General features: G+C 48.2%; 1 protein-coding gene across 1 annotated transcript; it reads right to left on the bottom strand.

Annotated features, from left to right (window-relative positions):
- Positions 1–12,222: 12,222 nt before the first annotated feature.
- LOC108507497 lies at positions 12,223–14,046 on the bottom strand. The gene is made up of 2 exons (XM_017835501.1): positions 12,784–14,046; positions 12,223–12,417 (listed from the first exon to the last, which is right to left on the bottom strand). Exons 1-2 carry the CDS (start codon positions 13,723–13,725, stop codon positions 12,223–12,225), a joined length of 1,137 nt encoding a protein of 378 aa, XP_017690990.1. The 5' UTR covers positions 13,726–14,046.
- Positions 14,047–23,926: the final 9,880 nt, after the last annotated feature.

Raw genomic sequence — 23,926 nt, 5'->3', positions numbered from 1 at the left:
AAAGATTCCTCCCAAACCAAAGGTGCTTGCACAGAAAGCTCTTGCTGTCCACGTAGTTCCGAGAGTGGTGCACCAAGTGCACACAAGAGATGGAGGGTCAGGCCTTTCTTTCCTGGGTGGAAGGGCAGTCATTCACTGGCAGGAGCGCCGCGCTGCAACGGGCCGTCCGAGGGCCAAACTTCAAGACGGACGAAGATTCCTCCCAGACCAAAGGTGCCCACCCAGAAAGCTCTTCCTGTACACGTAGTGCTGAGAGCGGTGCACCAACAGCAGGTGAGAGACAGAGGGCCAGGGCTTTCTTTCCTGGCTGGGAGGGCAGTCATTCGCACAGAGGAGAGCCGCGCTGAACTCGGCCATCTGAGGCCCAAAAGTGAATACGGATGAAGATTCCTCCCAGACCAAAGGTGCCTGCCCAGGGGCTGGGATTAAGGGTCTCCATCTGCCAAGCCGCCAGACCTCCAACTGCCCTTTCAGATGGGTGGGCCAGGGCTCTCCCAGCCCCACCACTCGCCGGCAGCACTCTGGTGATTGCCACGTGTGCTCCCTGCGTGTGCGTGAGGGTCTTCATCCTGTTCCCTGCTCATCCCTCAGCACATTCCCTAGGGAATATGCTGTCCTTGCCACCGCTGGGGCTGGGATATCCAGCATCCCTGCTGGAGCCACGTTCCTCTCTCGCACTGTGCATTTCCCTGGCAGAGAACGGCACAGCCAGAGACCCTGGGCTGCTGCCCAGCAGGGCTCCTCTCCCTTTCCTGCGCAGCTGGGAGAGAGGCATTCTTCCCAGGCAGATGAAGAAGCACAGGGGAGAAGCCACAGAGGTGGAGGAGACACGTGTTCCCCGAGGAAGCTGCAAGCAGCCCAGAGAGCTGAGGACAGCACGGGAAGATGTGAAAGGTGGAGCAGGGAAGAAGGCTACAGTTCCCAAAAGCCCAGCAGTGGGTGTGCAGCAGAAGAGGTGATTGCAACTGGGGAGGGGAGGACTGCGCTGTGAGCTGACCGGGAACAGCCTGTTCCCATGAGTGAGGCCCCAGAGCCAGGCAATGCTCAGAATGCCATCGGCTGAGGGAGCCTCAGGGGCTGCTGCTTCGAGAAGGAGAAACCCAAAGAAAGCTGTTCAGGCACTGAAAGAACAGTTCATTTCTCTGCCCTCCTGCTTCCTTTGCTCCCCAAGAGAGTCGTTTCTGGCAACTCTCTTCTCTCAGGACAGGGTGGTGATTTCTGACACTCTCAGCAAACAGGCAGGTTGGTCTCAGCATGAACTTTGGCTATCTCGTCCTCACTTTCTGCCTGGCTTTTCATCAATGCATCCTTCTTCTTCCTCCCAGAAAACACTCAACAGGCTTTTCAGGCCCCGTGGGGAAATACCACAGAATAGAGAAAAAATTGTTGCAAATCTCGTACTTGCTGTCTTGCATGTGCTCACTCCAGATGATCTTACTCCTGTAAGGAAACGAAGAGAGAAAGAAGAGAAAGTTCAGACCCCTTCTCTGTCTCTGCTCTCCACTTCAACCTCTCTCTCTATCCCTCTCCCTCTTGTCTTCCACATGCTGCCACCACAAGACATCTCGGCTGATTCTGCAGTCCCACATTTCTCCCTTTCTAAAGAAAATCAGCAGATCTTTTCAAAGTTGCCCCAGGCCTATCAAGCTCTCGTCTCACTAACTTTAATAATGCGTCCCTTTCTGCCTCTAGGCTGCCTCTGGCACGACTTCCAGTTTTCCCCAAGATGGCAACATATTCAGGGCTCCCTGTTTGCAGGATCAGCATTGTTTGTTCTCAGGGAGTGAGGAACTCGGGGATTGAGGAACCTTCATAATTTACAGAGGTGACAGAGATGGGAAAGAGAATGAACTTTTTGGCTGTGCCTCTGAGTGCCCCTCAACCTGCTGCAGATGTGCTGGTTCCAGCACATCCAGCTCAGGTGTGTGACAGGCTGTTCCCTGGTCCTCTGAGCAAGAGGAGCAGGAGGAGGGACACAGCAGAGCTCACTTACAGAGACTGTATCTCCATAAAGTCCAAAGCAGGTGGGAGATGCCATGCCAGGTCCGAGCTTTCTCTGGGGAGAAGTGCTTCTCCCATGCACTGCCTCGCCATAGCACTGGTGCCACAGCCCCCAACAAAAACCCCCGTGGTCTTTTTCCCCAGCAGAAGTGCTCCTGCTGCCAGCAGGGATGCTCTTTGGGACAGGCCAGGAGAGGCGAAGCCCGGGGTAATGAGCCCGGAGGGATGTTCTTCATCTCGTGCCCCTCGACCATTGTCACAAGCACGTGCCCTGGAGGACAATTTAGGAGTCTCCACGTGCCAACAGAGGAGAGATGTGAAGGAAGAGACGGTGGCGGTGAAAGGAGCTCATGGCCTGTCAATCTTGAGCTCCCCGATACCAACCCACACCCCTGCCATCCAGCCCGGCCCTGCCGCCTCCGTGGTGAAGGTAGGGAGGGAGAGGAAGGCAGAGGAGGGATAGGAGGCGGAGAGGAGGCGACCTGCCCAGAGCAGAGAGCCGGGGCAGGCAGAATGGGACGCCGGGCGGTGGATCGGCGGCTGCGGTGCTGGTGGGGAACGCGGCTGGTGGCGCTGGCCGCGGTTCTGCTCGGTGCGCAGAACTGGCGGCCGGGGACCGTGGGCCCGGGGCAGCGGCTGGAGTGACCGCGCAGGTCCCTTGAGGCTGCCGTCCTGCCTGGCAGGTTCTTCGCAGAACTCTGCCCCCAAACTAGTCTCCTGTCCATCCCTCGCTCTGCTTCATAAAGCATTCCCTCGGAACACTCATCGCTCTTTTCTTTGTCGAGTCGTTCCTGTTTCTTTGCTTTACTCTCTGTCCTTCAGAGAACTCCTGCAGTCCGTCCTTCCTCTTTCCTACCTTTCTTCCTCTCTTTGCTTTGCTTAGTCCCGCAGCTTGCCATTCTTCAGTGACTCCACCAATCCACCTCTCTTTCCCTCACTCATCTCTCCAGCAAATACTAATGGACACTTCCACTACTGCGCACCTTGACATCCTCTTAAAAATTCTTCTCCATATGGTCCTGACTGCTTCTGTGCCCTTTGTTCTGGGAAACAACCTCCAGTGCAAAAAGCACTTCTGACGGCTTTTCTTCTTTATCTCCTCGCCAGTGTCTGCAGGCAGAGTGCAGGGTGCAGGAGGACCCATTGGGAGAGGCCACCGAGGGCAGTGAAATCACCATCAAGTGCTCACACGCCAACATACAGATCGGTGGGTGATTTTATCCATTTCTACCGGCAGCTCCCGAGCCACACCCTGAGCACCTGGCACGCGCTGCTAAAGGGTCCAGAGAGCTATGGGCACCAGTGGGGCAGCTGTCAGTGTAGGGAGATCATCGTTGGACCGTCCTCTGTCTCTCTGGGCCCCGTCATGGGGACGCGGCTCTGTATTCCTGCGCCCTGGCAGACACGGACTCATTGACACGGATGTCTTTGGAGCTTTCAGGGGATTTTCTTAGAAATACACCACTCAGTTAATTGGTTCGACAGTGGAAGAAAGTAGTGCCCCTCTGCAAACAGGGCGTTTCAGTCCTACACAGAGCACAGGCTTGTGACAGAATGCCTGAGTGCCAAGTGACGTGCACAGCACAGGGCAGCGCAAATCTGGGCAAATCTGACTGAAGTCGGCTGCAATGTGTGTCCTTAACTTCTCCTGAGCAATCGTCTCCTGGATAATCTGATTATCTCCAGGCAGACACACTCAGACACACTCGCACACACTCAGGCACACACAAACACACTCCTACACACTCAGACACACTTGAACACACTCAGACACACACAGACACACTCAAACACACTCAGACCCATAAATACATGCTCAGGCATGCTCAGGCACACACAGAAACACTAGCACACACCCAGACACACTCAGACTCACTGGCACACACGTAGACACACTCATACACGCTCACGCGCACTCAGGCACACTCTGGCACACTCAGACACACTCGCACACACCCAGACACACTCAGACACATTCGCACACACTCAGACACACTTGAACACACTCGCACACACCAAGACACACTCAGACACACTCATACACACTCAAGCACACTCAGACGCACCCGCACACACTCTGACACACTCAGACACACCTGCAAACACTCAGACACCCTCAGGTACATAAAGACATACTCAGACACACTGAGGCACACGCAGACACACTCGCGCTCACACAGACACATTCTCACACATTCACAATCAGGCACACTCAGCACCCTCACGCGCAGTCAGACACACTCGCACACACTCAGACACACTTGAACACACTCCGACATACTCAGACACACTCACACACACTCGCACACACTAAAACTCACTAAGACACTCTCGCACACACTCAAGCACACTCAGACGCACCCGCAAACACTCGGACACACTCAGACACACCTGCAAACACTCAGACACACTCAGACACACTTGCGCACACACAGACACATTCTCACACAGACACGCTCAAACACACTCATGCACACTCTCACACGCACACACTACAGACACACTTGCACACACTAAGACACACAAACACACTCATACACACTCAAGCACACTCAGATGCACCCGCACACACTCCAACACACTCAGACAAATAAAGACATGCTCAGACACACTCTGGCACGCTCGCACGCACCCAGACACCCTCAGACACATTCACACACATTCAGACACACACTCACACACTCAGACACGCTCAGACACACTCGCGCACACCCAGACACCCTCAGACACATTCGCACACATTCAGACACACACTCACACACTCCGACACACTCAGATACACTTGCTCACACTCCGACACACTCACACATGCTCAGAGGCGCTCAGACACACTCAGACACAGTGGCACACACTCAGACACACTCAGAGACTCTCAGATACACGCACACATGCTCAGACACACTCATACACAACTGCACACACTCAGACACAGAGATGCTCAGATACATGCACACTTGCTCAGACACACTCATACACAACTGCAAACACTCAGACACACTGAGACACACTCGCAAAACCTGAGAACCAATCAGAACCATAAATACATGCTCAGGCATGCTGAGGCACACACAGAAACTCTCGCACACACCCAGACACACTCACATACACTCGGACACACTCAGACACACTCGGACACGCTCAGACACGAACACACTCAGACAAAATCAGACACGCTCCCACACACTCAGACACACTTGAACACACTCAAAACCACTCAGACACATTCACACGCGCTCAGACAAAACTTCAAACACACTCGCACATGCAGACACACTCACACACACTCGCACACACCCAGAAACACTCTGACACACACACACAGACCCAGATACACTCAGACACACACAGACACGCTCAGACACACTAAGACACACTCAAACACGCTCACACCCACTCAGACAAAATAAGACAGGCTCAGATACACTCAGCGATCTCAGACAAACTCACAAAAAGCTGCAAACACTCAGACACACTCGCACACTGAGACACACTCACACAAACTCTCACACACTCACACACACTCAGACTCACTCAGGAACACTCAGACACACTCACACACACTCAGACTCACTCAAAAACACTCAGACACACTCGCACGCGCTCAGACAAAACTTCAAACACACTCCCACACGCAGACACACTCACACACACTCAGAAACACTCAGACACACTCACACACTCTCAGAAACACTCAGAAACGCTCAGACACACACTCAGAAACACTGACACACTCGCACACGCTCAGACACAACTGCAAAAACACTCACACGCTCAGACACACATTGACAGACTCGCACACACCCAGACATATTCGCTCACACTCAGATACGCTCAGACACACTCAGACACACTCGCACACAGCCAGACACACTTAAAGACACTCAGACACACTCAAGGACAGTTCCACACACCCAGAAACCCTCAGACATACTCAGAGACTCTCAGACACACTGAGACACACTCGCACACACTCGCACACACTCAGACACACTTGAGCACACTGAAACACACTCAGACACACTCAAGCACACTCCCACACATCCAGACACACTCAGAAATATTTGCACACATTGTGACACACTCTCTCACACTCAGAAACACTCACACACTCTCAGAACCACTCAGGCACACTCAGATACACTCAGACACAATCACATACACTCAGACACACCTGCAAACACTGATAAACAATCAGACCCGTAAATATATGCTCGGGCACATACACGCACACTGAGACACACTCGCACAGACCCAGACACACTCAGATACACTCCGACACGCTCAGAAATGCTCAGGCAAACCCAGACACACTCGCACTCACTCACACACACTCAGAAACACTCAGACACACTCAGACACACTCGCACACGCTCAGACACAACTGCAAACACACTCGCACACTCAGACACCCTTAGACCGACTCGCAGACAACCAGACACATTCGCTCACACTCAGACATGCTCAGACATGCTCAGACACACTCGCACACAGCCAGACACACTTAAACACACTCAGACACACTCAAGCACAGTCCCACACACCCAAACACACTCAGATACAGTCAGAAACACTCAGACACTCTCAGGCACACTGAGAGATGCTCACACATTCAGACACACACATACTCTCACACACTCAGACAAAGTCAGACACACTTGAACACCCTCAGAGACACTTAGACACACTTGCACACAGCCAGACACACTTAAACACACCCAGACACACCAAAGCACAGTCCCACACACGCACACAATCAGACAAACTCAGACACACTCAGAAACACTCAGGCACACCCAGACACTCACACACACACACTCACAAACACTCAGACATACTCAGGCATACTCACACACACTAACACACACTCAGGCACACAGCAAGACACACTTAAACACACTCAGACACTTTCAAGCACACTCCCACACACCCAAACACACTCAGACATGGTCAGACACACTCAGGCACACTGAGAGATGCTCAGACACACCAGGACACATTCGCGCACACAGATATCCTCAGACACACTCTCACAAAGCTAGACACACTTAGACACACTCAGACCCACTCAGACACAATCACATACACTCAGACACACCTGCAAACACTGACAAAAAATCAGACCCATAAATATATGCTCAGGCACACTCACGCACACTGAGACACACTCGCACACACCCAGACACACTCAGATACACTATGACACGCTCAGAAACACTAAGGTACACCCAGAAACACTCAGACACACTCGCACACACTCACACACAGTAACACACATGGACACACTCAGGCACGCTCGGACATGCTCAGACACACTCAGAAACACTCAGACACACACGCACATGCTCAGACACAACTGCAAACACACTCGCACACTCAGACACATTTTGACATACTCTCACACACTGAGAAACCGTCGCTCACACTCAGACAGGCTCAGACACACTCGCACACAGCCAGACACACTTGTGCACACTCAGACACACTCAAGTACAGTCCCACACACCCAAACACACTCAGATACACTCCGACATGCTCAGAAACACTCAGGCACAGTGAGAGATGCTGACACACTCAGACACACTCATACACTCACACACACTCAGACACAGTCAGACACACTTGAACACACTCAGACACACTTTGACACACTTGCACACACTCAGAAACACTTAGACACACCGAGACATATTTGCTCACACTCAGATCCGCTCAGACACACTCAGACACACTCACACACAGCCAGACACACTTAAGAACATCCAGACACACTCAAGCACAATCCTGCACACCCACACACTCAGACACACTCAGACACGCTCAGAAACATTCACACACAATCACGCACACTCAGGCACACTCAGAAACACTCAGACTCATTTAGACACACTCAGACACACTCGCACAGAATCACACACACACTGACGCACACTCAGGCAGACTCAGATACGCTCAGACACACTCGCACACACTCACACACACTGATACTCACTCGCACACTCTCAGACACACTTGAGCACACTCAAACACACTCACACTCAGGCACATTCAAGCATACTCCCAGACATCCAGACACACATTTGCACACATTCAGACACACTCTCAGACATTCGGAAACACTCACAAACTCTCAAACACACTCAGGCACACTCAGACACACTCGCACACACCAAGACCGATTCGCACACACACAAATATTCTCAGACACACTCAGACACACTCTCACAAAGACAGACACACTTAGACACACTCAGACCCACTCAGGCACAATCACATACACTCAGACACACCTGCAAACACTGAGAAACAGTCAGACCCATAAATATAAGCTCAGGCAAACTGAGGCACACTCAGACACACTCGCACGCACCCAGACACACTCAGATACGCTCAGACACGCTTAGACACACTCAGACACACTTAGACACACTCAGAAACACTCGCAAACACTCACACCTGCTCAGACAAAACTGCAAACACACTTGCACACTCAGATACACTTAGACACACTCGCACATACCCAGACACATACACTCACAATCAGATACGCTCAGACATGCTCAGACACACTCGCATACAGCCAGACACATTCGCACACTCACAGATATTCTCAGGCACACTCACACACTCTAACAAAGCCAGACACACTTAGACACACTCAGACACACTCGCACACACTCAGACACATTCGCACACACACAGATATTCTCAGACACACTCAGACACACCCTCACAAAGCCAGACACAATTAGACACAGAAACACTCAGACACAATCACATACACTCAGACACACCTGCAAACACTGAGAAACAGTCAGACACATAAATATATGGTAAGGCACACTCACGCACACTGAGACACACTCGCACACACCCAGACACACTCAGATACACTCCAACAAACTCAGAAACACTCCAGCACACCCAGACTCACTCAAAGACACTCACACGCACTTAGACACACTCAGACACACTCAGACACAGACACACTCGCACAAACTCAGACATATTCAGAGATTGTCAGTTACACTCACACATGCTCAGACACACATACATAACTGCAAACGCTCACGCACACTCATACACACCTGTAAACACTTGGAAACAATCAGACCTATAACTACATGCTCAGGCACACTGAGGCACAGACGCACAAACACAGACACACTCAGACATGCTCAGACACACTCAGACACATCTAGACACACTCAGACACTGACACAGTAAGGTACACTCTTACACACTGAGACACACTAAGACACAATCATAGAGACTCAAGCACACTCAGATGCACCTGCACACACTAGCACTCAATGAGACTAACCTGCAAACACTCAGAAACACTCACACAGCTAAATTAACGCTCAGCCACACTCAGGCATACTCAGACACAATCGCGCAAACACAGACACATTCTCACACACTCAGACACACTCAAAGAGGCTCGCACACAGCCCTGCACATAAATACATGCTCAGGCACACCAGGCATACAGAGAAACACTCGAACACACCCAGACACACTCAGACACACTAGCACACAGAACAAAACTCTCCAAACACTCATACACACTTGAACACCCTCGCATACACTCAGACCAACTCACGCGCTCAGACGCACACTTACACACTCAGACATGCGCAATTCCAAACACTCAGACACACTTAGGTATCCTCACACGCACTCAGAAACACTCTGGTACTCTGGTACACTCAGACACACTCAAACACTCTCACCCGTACTCAAACGCAGTCAACCCCACTCAGACACACTCAAACACACTCAGAACATGCTAAGGCACACAGAGACACACAGAAGCACTCGCGCACAGCCAGACACAGGCATTTTTGCCCACACAGAAAGACCTGAACACACCCAACACACTCAGACACACGACAAACCTGTGGCGCAATGAGGAGAGAATGCTCTGAGTAAGAAGCAGTACTCCAAGAATCGAGACACTGTTTAGCGTGAAGACCTAAGCAACTGCGACGGCGAGCAGAGAATGCCCTAAGGAAGCCTGCGAAAAGACCCCAAGATTATTGCCTTGAAAATGAAGGACCTGTCAAAACAGCAGAGAGGGACGTGCCACAAACGTTATGTGGATGGAAGACTGGGATGATGCGAAGAACAATACCCACTCCATTACCATGGATGGCCGTTGTCGTGGACACGCCGCAAGTTTGTCTTGTCCTCTGTCAGATACGCGTGTGTTTGTCCTGGACTTGTACTGCCCTTGCGTGTAGATGAGGGAGAGGTAGGTGGAGTAGACATGAGAGTCCTCGTGCTTGCACTTCTCTGCCTGAGGTGATGGCTGTCTAGTTCTTGGGGATGGGGCAGCCATGGTTATTCTGAGTGCAGTCCTGAGAGCAGGTTTTTGTTGAGATGATGGGATCTGCCTGGCAAGGCCATGAGTTTTTGTTTTGATTTACAGGTATTAATGCAAAATTGAAGGACAACTCTAAATCCGTGCACATGGAGCTCGTTCAGCCTTGTAAGGCCATCCATCTAAGGGAAAATGACTTCAAACCAAACCTGCATCCTGAGGACCTGGCTGCCACCGTCCAAACTTGCTCGGTTCCAGCAGATGAAACTGAGGTGTAAAGGGTAGGATCAGTTCAGCTCATAGAGTATCATCTTAAAAAAATCCATTGCGCAAGCTCGAAGGCCTTACCCACCTTTCCAAAGCCCTGAATCACCATCGCGCTCGTAGCAAAAACGGATAGAGGCCTTTTTCAAATCTTCGTTGGCGAAGACTGGCCATGAAGATGAATGCAGAATGTAGCTGACCTGGTTTTCCTGACTGACCTTGAGAACTATGAAAAGGCTCATTGAGCTTTCATTGAGCTTCTTAGATAAGCTGAAGAGTCCTTTGTTTTGTTCAGAGGCCAGCAGACAGGGTGTCCAGCAGAATCGGAGGAAAGCAGAGCAGAAGGGCAAGAGGGTGGGTCACCACTCGGCGTGGCATGGGCGATGTGATTTTAGGGTCCGTGAGTTTCGCTTTCAGTTTTTGAGCGTGAAGATTACCAGCCTTGTGTGGCGTGGGCTACCTGTACCGAATAGGAGACGAAAAAGGCTAGTCTCCGAGGGTCAAAATTGTATAAGGAAGTATATTCCTCCCAGAGCAAAGGTGCCCGGAGAGAAAGAGCATTATATAAATGTAGTTCTGAGAATGGCGCAACAACCGCTCAGGAGAGACAAAAGATGACGGATTTCTTTCCTGATTGGATAGTAGGTCGTTCGCCGGTAGGCTTGCAGAGGTGCGTTTCGGTATGCTCACCTCTGCACACCGGAACACAACAAAGAACACACGTGCAGACCTGAAAACACTCGAGTACATCCAAGTGCGTCCCTGCACAAAAAACAGATGCGAGTATATCAGAGCATACGCGAGCACACCAGAGAAAATCAAAATACACACGCAGACACTCATAGTGAAACACGTGTAAGCAGTAACAAACACTTTTTCACACACAGATACACACAACTACACCAAAATAAAACGTTCTGTTTATTCTCTCTTAGTGTGTGCTGAAGTCTGTGTGTGAGTGTTTGCGAGTGACTTTTGGTTTTTCTGCTTGTGTGCGGGTAAAAAATAATGTGTATGAGTATGCCTGGTTGTGCTGTGTTCACGGGATTGCTCAGGTGTGCACGGCTCTGCTTTTGTCTTCCAGTGTGTATTCTGGTGTGCACAAGTGTGTTCGAGGGTGAAGGAGTGTGTTTGTGAATTCCGAGGTGTTTTTGGTAAGTTAACTCGGGAGACCACCCGAGAGCACCCGTGGAAATCGGCAGGTTAACTACTGCCTTTCCAAGCAGGAAAGAGAGGTCTGACCCTCTGTCTCTCAAGTGCCGTTGGTGCGCCAATAACAGCACTGGGTGCACACAAAGAGTTTTCGACCGGGGCAGATTCCTTTAAGAGCAAAAGTGCCGGGGAAAATAGTGCTAGCTGTGCCTGTTTTGCCGAGAGTGGAGGAAAAAACTGAACAGTTGAGACGGAGCGACAAGGCTTTCTTTCTTGGTTGGAATGGCAGTTGTTTGCAGGTAGGAGCACTGCGAAGCGAGGAGCTCTACGGGGCCAAAATTCAATAAGGAAGAAGATTTCTGCCAGAAGAAATGTTCCTCCACAGAAAGATCTTGCTGTGCACGTAGTGAGGAAATCTACGAATCAAGTGCAGAGGAGAGACGGAGGGTCAGGGCTTTCTTTCCTTGCTCGAAGGGCACTCGTCACCGGTAACATTTTGATCGAGCTTTTTCTTCTGCAAAATTATGTGCTTTCACTTGAAGGGGTGCAAGAGCAGCTGGAACTTGAGCTTGAGAACTCTGAGCCTGCTCCTTAAGTCCCTTAGCTAAATCTTGAATAGCATTAACTAAAAATGCATTCTCTCCTGTAGGAAGTACTAATGCTTTTTCTAATAACTCCTCAATAGTCCAATAAGGACCCATTGTACTTATTATTTGCTTAATTGCAGAAGTAGCATTTTGCAACACATATTGCTTTAACATAGTTCCTTTCATATAATCTGGTACTCCTGCTCGAGTGATAGCAGCTGTTAATTTGTCAACATACTCCCCAAATGATTCATTCTTTCCTTGTTTTAAGCTCATATACAAAGGTACTCATCCTGGCTCCTTAACTCTGTCTAAAGCCCTTCTAACAAGATCCATTGCCTCCCTAATTTTATCTGGGCCAAGATGAACTTGTGCCTCAGGGCGTGTAAATGGTCCCATACCCATTAATTCTTCTATAGTGACACCATGTAAAGGATCTCCGGGAGGCCGTTGTGCCGCTACACTTTCATTAACTAATACTTGCCAATATGCATTAAATAACAATTGTTGATGTTCAGTCAATATCATACGAGTTATAGATCGGAGATCAGATGGCAATAAAAGATATGTACACCAAAAATAATCTAACATTTGTTTAGTTGGTTCAGAATGTAATCCAAACTCATTGACTGTACTTCGCAATTGTGCTAAGAATTTCCAATCTAATGGAATAATAGCAGCAGTTATTCCTCCTTGCCCATCCTGATTATAAGTAACGGGAAAAGCATAGGAATCTACAACCTGCAACCCATGAGAATCACCCTGTTCCAGACAGTGTTTAGCAAATGCAGCCCAAGTTTCTCTCCGCTCTTTTACCACGGCCTCCACCGAGTCACTGAATGCCCCAGGGACAGGCTCTTTGGTCGAGTGAGCAGGAGGAGGAGGCGTGGGCTCAGGGTCGGTCTGACCGCTGGGTGTATCGGCCAGGGGAGGTGGTGCAGTAGGAGCTGCGGGTGTCTTTGATTCTAGCAACCCGTCTGTATTTATTTTAGAAAGATCAGGGGGCACAGCGGGGAGGTGAACTGTCTGCATAGCTGGGGGAGAAGGTTTATAAGAAAACCAATCAAAATTTTTATACTCTTTGTTCTGCTGTCTCATATTTAGTGCTTGTTCTGCCGCTTGGCGTTCTGCTTCATGTTGCAACAATGTATTATAAACCACCCTCCAAAGCTTTCCTAGCTTTTTTGCAACTTTATCCTCATCTAAAAGAGCCTCCCATATTTTATCACCAAATTTGCACCACTCCTCTACGGAATGCACAGTATGAGGATTAACAAAACACCCTTTTTCATTACCATATTCAAGTAACCCAGGAAGTTCCTTTTTTAAATATAAATACTTAACACCTTTTTTCTGTAAAAATTCAGAAAATAAACTATATACTGCTTGTCTTTTCATACCTATGTCAGCGCGCTGTTGCAGCCTTTCAAGGTCCGGCAGCACGTACGGCAGAGCTTGTCTATACAGCACTCCGGGTCCGAAGTTGCACCTTTATGCCAATTTTTGACCAGCCTCGCCACTAAGGCTCCGACACCATGCCATCTCAACCGTGATTCCCCCGTTTTCGTAAATCCCTTTTTAATCAAGAAGCCTTCTTTTTAGCCGAGAAGCCTTCTTTTTAGTCCTTTTAATCACGTCGCGGGGACACCATTTGTTGTAGACGACGGGATAAAGACACTTTTAGACCACAAAATTGATCAATAACTTATCCAAACTTTATTGCTGCGTGCTTCGTGCTTATATAGGGTACTTAATTAGCCTCATGCATATTACAAAATCTAAGCTCATCATTGGTTAACAATTACCTAATTATATTTACGCAAATGCTAATTCTTTAACCTTCTTATGGTTATTTGTTTGCTATTTACTCTACTTTCCCATCTGTTTTATTGTATTTTTCTATCACGTAGTCAGTTTCACACATACAGTTGTCTTCTAATAGACACTTTTACAGAGAGACCAGCACTTTTACCGTGGGACCAGAGCTATTGCTTCTCTCTCATGTCCTCTTTCCATCAACCATGTTTCTGCAATATTTTCTACAGGGCTTTATGAGGTCAGTGTGATGATGAGTCCTGCACCATTATGAGGTGTCTGGGCTTTATGAGGTCAGTGCCATGATGAGGCCTGCACCATTATGACGTGTCTGGGCTTTATGAGGTCAGTGCCATGATGAGGCCTGCACCATTATGACATGTCTCGCTTTTATGAGGTCATTGTGATGATGAGGTGATAGCATAGAAATCTGTTGTTGCTCATGTACTCCCTAGGCTGACAAACGAACTCCACCGCAAAGCTGAAGAAATCTGGCTTTCTTTCCTGCCGATAAGCGCTGTCATTTCCTGTTTTCAGACCTGCCTCCCAACTGCCAGCCCGACTCCAAAAATTGCATATAAACAAAGATTCCTCCCACACCAAAGAGGCTAGCACAGAAAGTTCTTCCTCCCCATGGAGTGCCCAGAACGACACACCAGCTGCACCACAAAGGTAAAGCTTCCAGGCTTTCTTTCATGGGGATAAGGGCTGTCATTTCCTGTTTTCAGACCTGCCTCCCAACTACCAGACCGACTCCCAAAATTGCATACGGTCAAAGATTCCTCCCATGCCAAATACGCCAGCACAGAAAGCTCTTGCTCCCAATGGAGTCTCGAGGCTGACAAACCAAAAGCACCACAAAGTCAAAACTTCCAGTCTTTCTTTCCCGCCGATAAGGGCTATTGTTTCCTGTTTTCAGACCTGCCTCCCAACTGCCAGAACAACTCCAAAAATTGCATGTAAACAAAAATTCCTCCCACAACAAATATGACAGGACAGAAAGCACTCGCTATTCATGGATGTCCCCGCATGGCAAACATCACATTGACCTCATAAAGCCCAAACACGTCATAATGGTGCAGGCCTCATCATCACAGTGATGTTATAAAGCCCAGACATGTCATAATGGTGCAGGCCTCANACTGGGATGATGCGAAGAACAATACCCCCTCCTTTACCGTGGATGGCCCTTATCTTGGACAAGCTGCACGTTTGTCGCGTTCTGTGTCAGATGTGCGTGTGTTTGTCCTGGAGTTGTACTGCCCTTGCGTGTAGATGAGGGGGAGGTAGGTGGAGTAGATATGAGAGTCCTCGTGCTTTCACTTCTCTGTCTGATATAATGACTGTCTAGTTCTTGGGGATGGGGCACCCATGGTCCTTCTGAGTGCAGTCCTGAGAGCAGGGTTTTGTTGAGATGATGGTAACTACCCGGCAAGGCCATGAGTTTTTGTTTTTGATATACAGGTATTAATGCAAAAGAGAAGGCTAATTCTAAATCCGGGCACATGGAAGTCGTTCAGCCTTGAAAGGCAGTCCATCTAAGGGAGGATCACTTCAAACCAAACCTATGTCCTGAGGACCTGGCTGCCACCGTTCAAACTCGCTCGTCTCCAGTAGATGAACCTGAGGTTTAAAGGGTAGGCTCAGTTCAGCGCATAGAGTCTCACCTAAAAAAATTCCATTGCGCAAGCTCGATGGCTTTACCCGCCTTTTTGAAGCCCTGTGTCACCACCGCGCTTGTAGCAAAAGCGGGTAGAGGCCATTCTCAAATCTTCGTTGGCGAAGACTGGCCATGAAGATGAATGCAGAATGTAGCTAACCATGATTTCCTGATGGACCTTAACAGCAATGAAAATGTTCATTGAGTTTTCATTGAACTTCTTAGGTAAGCTGAAGGGTCCTTTGTTTTTCAGACGCCAAAAGACAGGGTGTCCAGCAGAATCGGAGGAAAGCAGAGCAGAAGAAACAAGAGGGTGTGTCGCCACTAGGCGTGGCATGGGCGATGTGATTTTTGGGTCCGAGAATTCGGCGTTCAGTTTTTGAGCATGAGGATGCTCAGCCTTGTGTGGCGTGAGCTTACCTGTAACGGATAGGAGACGAGAAAGGTTAGCGTCTGAGGGTCAAAATTGTATGTGTATTCCTCCCAGAGCAAAGGTGCCCAGAGAGAAAGAGCATTACATATATGCTGCTCTAATAATGGCGCAACAACCTCTCAGGAGAGACAAAGGATCATGGATTTTATTCCTGGTTGGATAGTAGGTCGTTCGCCGGCAGGCTTGCACTGGTGTGTTTCGGTATGCTCACCTCTGCACACCGGAACACAAAAAAGAACACACGTGCAGAGCAGATAACACTCGAGTACATCCAAGTGCGTCCCTGCACAACAAAACAGACGCGAGTACATGAGAGCAAAACCAAGCATACCTCTGTACACCCGAGCACACCGGAGAAAATCAAAATACACCCGCAAGAACTCACAGTGAAACACACCTATAAGAAGTCACAAAATCTTTCTCACACACAAATACACACACCTACACACTCTCTTAGTGTGTGCGAATGTTTGTGTGTGAGTATTTCCCAGTGACTTTTGGTTTTTCTGCTTGTGTGAGGGTAAAAAATAATGTGCGTATGTATGCCTGGTTGTGCTGTGTTCACGGGAGTGCCCAGGTGTGCAAGGCTCTGCTTTTGTCTTCCAGTGTGTATTCTGGAGCGCACAAGTGTGTTCGAGGGTGAACGAGTGTCTTTGTGTGTTCTGACGTGTGTTGGGTGAGTTCACTCGGGAGCACCCGTGGAAATCGGCAGGTGAACCACTGCCCTTCTAAGCAGGAAAGAGAGGTCTGACCCTCTGTCTCTCAAGTGCCGTTGGTGAGCTAATAACAGCACTAGGTGCACACCACGAGTTTTCGTCAGGGGCAGATTCCTTAAGAACAAAATTGTCGTGAAGATAGCGCTTGCTGTGCCTGTTGTGCCGAGAGTGGAGAAAAAAATGCACAGCTGAGACGGAGCAACAGGGCTTTCTTTCTTGGCTGGAATGGCAGTTGTTTGCAGGTAGGCACACTGCGAAACCAGGAGCTGTGCGGGGACCAAAATTTAATACGGAAGAAGATTTGTACCAGAAGAAATGTCCCTCCTCAGAAAGATCTTGCTGTGCACATAGTGAGGAAATCTGCACAGCAACTGCAGAGGAGAGACGGAGGGTCAGGGCTTTCTTTCCTTCCTCGAAGGGCACTCGTTCTGTTGGAAGCCAGCTGTCCTGAAAGTTGAAGTCCGAGTGTCAAAATTAAAAACGGAAATATATTCCTCCTAGAGCAAAAATATCCGGGCAGAAAGAGCATGCTGTAGATGTAGTGCAGAGAGTGGCGCAGAAGCAGAAAAGAGATGGAGGGCTCAGGGCTTTCTTTCCTGGCTGTCATGTCAGTCATTCTCTGGTCGCGTGTTCTTCTGTTTGCACGGGGGTGCAGAGGTGAGCGCACCGAAAAACACCCTGTACAGCCGAGAACAACGAAGTAAACCCTTACGGAACAAAACACACCCAGCTTCAGCCAAAGGCAACCATTCGCACTCGTGCAAACCCGAGCACACTCAGGCTTACTTGTACACGCACAAGAACACACGAGCACACCCATCCACAGCTTTGTAAAGACCAAGAGACCCGGGTACATGGGAGAACACCAAAACACTGCTGCACAAGCATAACACACCAAAACACACTCGCAATCTCCCGGAGATCCTTGAAAATATACAAACTCGTACACACCTGGGCTTACTAGGACTCAGCCACATAGTTTTACAAATAACCAGACACAAACCAACACATGCAAATACACAGAAACACAAAAAGGCAGAGTCAGAAACACCGAGACACCCTCACACAAACTGCACACGAAAAGAAAAATTTTAACAAACGCCCTCCCAAAAACACAAAACGCAGTGTGGAAAAAATCGTATGCAGCTGGGTAACCTCCTACACACTAACACAAAGGAGCAATGAGGGGCCGAAAAAGAGATAAAATCGAAGAACCTCAGACACACTCGCAAAAACTAACTAAATTTGGCGCACCCGTGATCACACTATGACACACCCAGACACACAATAACACCCAAGAAAAAAACAAGATAATCTTACAGGCAGACAGGCTCACAAACACGCACACATCCTCTCGCAAATTATCGTACAGCATTGCTGCAACCAGACACAGGCAGTAATGAAGACAAACCAAGAAAAACTCGACAACTGAAACACATCGAGGTACACTCGCACACATTCACAGAAAATCAGACAGGCTAAGGAACACTCGTCCACACTTACAGATGGTCAGACACACTCTCACACATTTGGCTGAAATTACGCAACCTCACGGACATTCTCAACAAGTAAGGGTTATTCGCACTTATTACAACACAGGAAACACGAACATGACTGCACGAGCTCGCCGACACTCCAACACACGCACAATCAGACAAACGCGCACACACTGAACAGGTCTTGGAGTGTTTCGCAATTTGTCTGATTTTTTCCTGAATTTTTTCGGAACCCTACGGGAGACGGTATATCCGAGATTTAATTGAGGAAAAGTGTGTGAGAGTGTATGCGAGTGTCCCTCACTGTGTGTGAGAAGCAGAGTGAGTTTCTCCTACTCAGGAGTTTAAGGCTCTGTGCGAACATGTATCTTTTTCTGAATAATTGAGAGCCTCTCCGAGTTTTTCTTACTGTGTCTCAATGTGTGCGAGAGTGCGAGACATTCTGCAAAATTACCTCACTCTTCTCGAGTGTCTCTGATTTTGATATATATCGTCTAAATGTTTCCCAGGTGCCTAAGGATGTCTGATTCCGTGCGAGAGTGAATGAGTGTTTCTGGGTGTGTCTGTGCCTGAGCGTGTATTAGTGTGTCTGCCTCCGACAGTTTTCGAGAGCTTAGGAGTGCGTTCAAGTCTCTCTGAGTGATTGTAGAAGTGTTTGAGGTTGCAGGTATGTCTGAGCCTTTTTGATTGTGTCTGAGAGTCTCAGAATATCTCTTGATTTTGTGGGCCTGTGGTAGAGTGGTAGAGTGTCTAAACTTGTGCTTGCCAGAGTGAGGGTGTCTCGATGTGAGAGAGTGGGTCTGACTTTGTGCCTCTCAGTGTGTGCGTGAATGTCTGTGTCTGAGTCCGTAAGAATATGAGCATGTCTGTTTCTGAGTGAGTCTACGTGCGAGAGTGTCTGCCTGTTTATGTGTCTCATGGAATGAGATTCTCTCCGATTCTGTGTGACCCTTTGGAAGTGTGTGTTTTTATCTAAGTAAAAACTCAGTAAAAACGAGTCTTTCTCTTTGTCTGCCCTTGTCTGAGTGTGTTTGAGTGTGTCTGGTTGTGTGCCAGTCTGTCTATGTGGTTATGAACGAATAAGTTTGGGTGTGTGCGAGTGTGTCTAAGTGTGTCTGAGTGTGCGAGTGTTTTTACAGTTGTGTCTGAGCATGTGCGAGTGTGTCTGAATATTTATGAGTGTGAGTGATTGTGTGCGAGTGTGTCTGAGTCTGTCTGAATTTGCCTGATTGTGTCTGAGTTTGCCTGAGTGTGTCTGAGCGTGTCGGAGTGTATCTAAGGTTGTCTGGGTTTGTGCGAATGTGTCTCAGTGTGCGTGAGTGTGCCTGAGCATATATTTATGCGTCTGATTGTTTGTCAGTGTTTGCAGGTGTGTCTGAGTGTATGTGATTGTGTATGTCTGAGGATATGTGTGCCTCAGTGTGTCTGAGTGTGTCTGTGTCTGGCTTTTTGAGAGTGTGTCTGAGAATATTTGTGTTTGTGCACGAATGTGTCTGTGTGCGAGTGTGTTTGACTGCGCCAGTATGTGTGAGTGCGTGCGAATGGGTTTGAATGTGTCTGAGTGTATCTGAGTTTGTGCGAATGTGTCTGAGTGTGTTTGAGTGTGTCTGGGTGTATCCGAGTGTGTGTGAGTGTGTGTGAGCGTGTGAGCATCTCTCAGTGTGCCTGATTGTGTCTGAGCGTGTTTGAGTGTATCTGAGTGTGTCTCGGTTTGCGGGACTGTGCTTGAGTGTGTCTGAGTGTGTCTGAGCGTATCTGAGTGTGAGCGAATGTGTCTGGGTGTGTGCGAGTGTGCCTGAGTGTGCCAGTGTGAGTGAGTGAGTTTGCAGTTGTGTCTGAGCATGTGCGAGTGTGTCTGAGTGTGTCTTGGTTTGCCTGAGTGTGTCTGAGCCTGTCGGAGTTTATCTGAGTGTATCTCGGTTTGTCCGAATGTGTCTCAGTGTGCATGAGTGTGCCTGAGGTCTGATTGTTTGTAAGTGTTTCCAGGTGTGTCTGAGTGTGTACGAGTGTGTCTGAGCTTGTCTGAGCGTATCTGACTGTGAACGAATGTGTCTGTGTGTGTGCGAGTGTGCCTGAGTGTGTCTAACTGTGTCTGAGTGTGTCTCAGTGTGTGCGAGTGTGTCTGACTGTTTCTGAGTTTGAGTGTGTGTGAGTGTGTGCAAGTGTGTCTGAGTGTGCCTGGGTGTGCCTGAGTGTTTCTGAGGGTATCGGAGTGTATCTGAGTTTTTCTGAGTGTGTGTGAGCATGCCAGAGTGTGTCTGAACGTGTCTTTATGTGTCTGGGTGTGTTGGAGTGTGTGCAGGTCCGTCTGCGTGTGCTTGAGTGTGTATGAGTGTGTCTGTGTGTCTTAGTTTGTGCAAGTGTGTCGGAGTGTGTGCGACTGTGTGAGTGGGTGAGCATGTGCCTGAGTGTATTAGAGCGTTTCTGAGTTTGTGTCTGTGTGTGCGCAAGTGTTTCTGAGTGTGCCCAGTGTGTCTGAGGATTTATATATGTCTGAGTTTGTCTGAGTGTTTGCAGGTGTGTCTGAGTGTGTCCGAATGTTTGCGGGTGCGTCTGAGTGTGCTTGAGTCTGTATGCGTGTGTCTGAGTGTTTCAGAGTGTATGTGTGTGTGCGCGAGTGTCTGAGTGCGTGTGAGTGTGTCAGAGTGTGTCAGAGTATGTTCAAATGTGTCTTAGTGTGTGCGAGTGTGTGAGAATGTGTCTGCGTGTGCCTATGTGCCTGAGTGTACTTCAGTGTGTCTGAGCATGTATTTATGTGCCAGAGGGTGTCTGAGTGTTTTAGATGTCTCTGAATGTGTCCAAGTGTGTGCAGGTGTGTCTGAGTGTGCTTGAGTGTGTGCGAGAGTGTCTGAGTGAGTCTTAGTGTGTGCAAGGGTGTGCGAGTGTGTCTGAGTATGTCAGAGTGTGTTCAAGTGCGTCTGAGCATCTCTCAGTCTATCTGAGCGTGTCTGGGTTTGTGCAAGTCTTTCTCTGTGCCTGAGCATGCCTGAACATATCTTTATATGTCTGAGTGTGTGCGAGTGTTTCTGAGTGTGTCTAAGTGTGTCTGTGTGAATGTGAAAGTGTGTCTGCTGTGTGCGAGTGTGTCTGAGTATATCGGAGCGTATCTGAGTGTGTGCGAATGTGTCTGCGTGTGGGCAAGAGTGTCTGAGTATGTCTAATTGTGTCTGAGTGTGTTCAAGTGTGTCTGAGTGTCTGGGAGTGTGTGCGAGTGTGTCTCAGTGTGCCTGAGTGTGCCTGAGCATGTATTTATGGGTCTGATTGTTTCTCAGTGTTTGCAGGTGTGTCTGAGAATATGTGAGTGTGCCTGAGTGTGTATTTATGGGTCTAAGAGTTTGCAGTTTTCTGTGAGTTTTTCTGAGATGTCTGAGTGTATCTGAGCCTGTTTTATTGTGTCTGAGTGTGTGTGAGCGTGTTTGAGTGTGCCTGAGTGTGTCTGAGTGTATCTGGGTCTTTGTGAGTGTGTCTGAGTGTGTCCGAGTGTTTCTTTGTGTGCCTGAGCATGCCTGAGCGTGTATTTATTGGTCTGATTGTTTCTCAGTGTTTGCAGGTGTGTCTCAGTGTGTCTGCGTGTTCCAGACTGTGTCTGAGTGTGCGTGAGCGTGTATGAGTGTGTCTACGTGTGTGCCAGTGAGTCTGAGAGTGTCTCGGTGTGTGTGAGTGTTTCTGTGTGTACCTGAGCATGCCTGAGCATGTATTTATGGGTCTAAGTGTGTCCGAGTGTGTTTGAGTGTGTCAGAGTGTGTTCAAATGCGTCTGTGTGTGCGAGTGTGTTTGAGTGTGTCTGTGTGAGAATGTGTCTGTGGAGTGTGTGAGAATGTGTCTGTGTGTGCGCGAGTGTGTCTGCATGTGCCTCAGTGTGTCTGAGCATGTCTTTATGTCCCTGAGGTTGTCTGAGTGTTTGCAGGTGTGCCTGAGTGTGTCGGAGCGTGTGCAGGTGCGTCTGAATGTGCTTGAGTGTGTCTGCGTGCATCTGAGTCTAACCCTAACCCAAAACCCTAACCCTAAACCCTTACTCTAACCCCTAACCCTAACTGTAAATCCTAACCCCTAAACCTAACCCTAACTGTAACACCTAACCCTAATTCTACACCTAAACCTACCCCTAAACCTAACTGTAAACTCTAACCCTAAATCTAACTGTAAGCCTAATGGTGACTGTAATCCTCTCTAGGCCTAAATCCAGGTTTTAGGGTTAGAGTTAGGCTTAAGGTTGGGCCTAGGGTTAGGTGTAGTGTTAGGGTAAGGTTGTGGGTCAGGCCTAGGGTTGGGGTGATGGTTATGGTTAGGGGTAGGTGTTGATTTGGGGTTTGGGTTGGCCTAGGGTTACGCATAGGGTTAGGGTTTAGGCTAGGTTTAGGTTTAGGGTTAGGGCCAGGTGTAGGGGTAGGATTAGGGTTTGGGTTACTTATAAGGCTAGGCATAGGCCTTGCTGTAGGGGTAGGTGTGGGGTTTGGGCTAGGGTTTGGCTTACAGTTAGGCCTAGGTTAAGGGTTAGGGTTAGGTGTAGGTGTAGTGTTGATGGGTGTTTTTTAAGTGGGTTTTTTTTTTGTGTCAGGGGTGCTTGTGCTGTTGTTTGGGTGGTTTTTTTATATTTTTAATAAAAATTAATAAAAAAGTATTTTTATGTGCAATTTTATGATTGTCCACAAGGTGGCAGCAGTTTTATTAATATTCAGTTGGAATTGCAGTCTTTCTTCGGCAGGTGGCGCTGTTATGAATTCTTTTTCCATGCAGTTCCTGCTTTTCGTCAGCAGGTAACGCACTTCTGAATTCTTTTAGTTGCAGTTCCTCTTTTCCGTCGGCAGTATTTCATGTAAAATATATGTGCAATTCCTTTTCTATGTCACCAGATGGCAGTGTTGCTATGCGGTTTGTTACTTTTTGGATTTTTTTTTGTTTGTTTGTTTGTTTTATACCCGTATTTATTGGTGTAGTTTTTATGGGAAATTGGATAAGTGCCTCGTAATTGCTAAGTGGTTTGAAAATTTACTTGTGTAATCAGGTGGTTATTAGGTGCTGGCCCAAGAAATTAATTAGGTGAAAATGAAAATCAGGACAAGAGCCTAAAAAAATTAAAATCAGGAGAAAAGCTTAAAAAAATTAAAATCAAAAGAAGAGCCTAAGAGAATTATAATCAGAGGAAGAGCCTAAGAGAATTAAAATCAGGAAAACACCCTAAAAAAACAAAAATCAGGAGAAGAGCCTTAAAAAAAATAAAAATCAGAAGAACCTAAGAGCATAAAAATCAGAAGAGAAGCCTAGGAGAATAAAAATCAAGAGACAAGACTAAGAGAATTAAAATCAGGAGAGGAGCCTAAGAGAATTTAAATCAGGAGAGGAGCCTAAGAAAATTAAAATCTGGAGAGCAACCTAAGAGAATTAAAATCAGGAGAGGAGTCTAAGAAATTTAAAATAAGGAGAGGACACTAAGAGAATAAAAATCAGGAGAGGAGCATAAAAAAATTAAAATCAGGAG

This window comes from Lepidothrix coronata, unplaced genomic scaffold (assembly GCF_001604755.1).
Source record: "Lepidothrix coronata isolate B3197 unplaced genomic scaffold, Lepidothrix_coronata-1.0 Scaffold259, whole genome shotgun sequence".
NCBI lineage: Eukaryota > Metazoa > Chordata > Aves > Passeriformes > Pipridae > Lepidothrix > Lepidothrix coronata.
The sequence above is the reverse complement of the archived record's forward strand: the minus strand, read 5'-3'. Positions and strand labels throughout refer to the sequence as shown.

Excerpts from the sequence above, each read along its gene's own strand:
- LOC108507497 (XM_017835501.1), bottom strand. The coding sequence starts at position 13,725 with ATGAAAAGACAAGCAGTATATAGTTTATTTTCTGAATTTTTACAGAAA. Across the intron at positions 12,418-12,783 it reads TAGTTAATGAAAGTGTAGCG|GAGTTATTAGAAAAAGCATT; the intron begins GCACAACGGCCT and ends TGGACTATTGAG.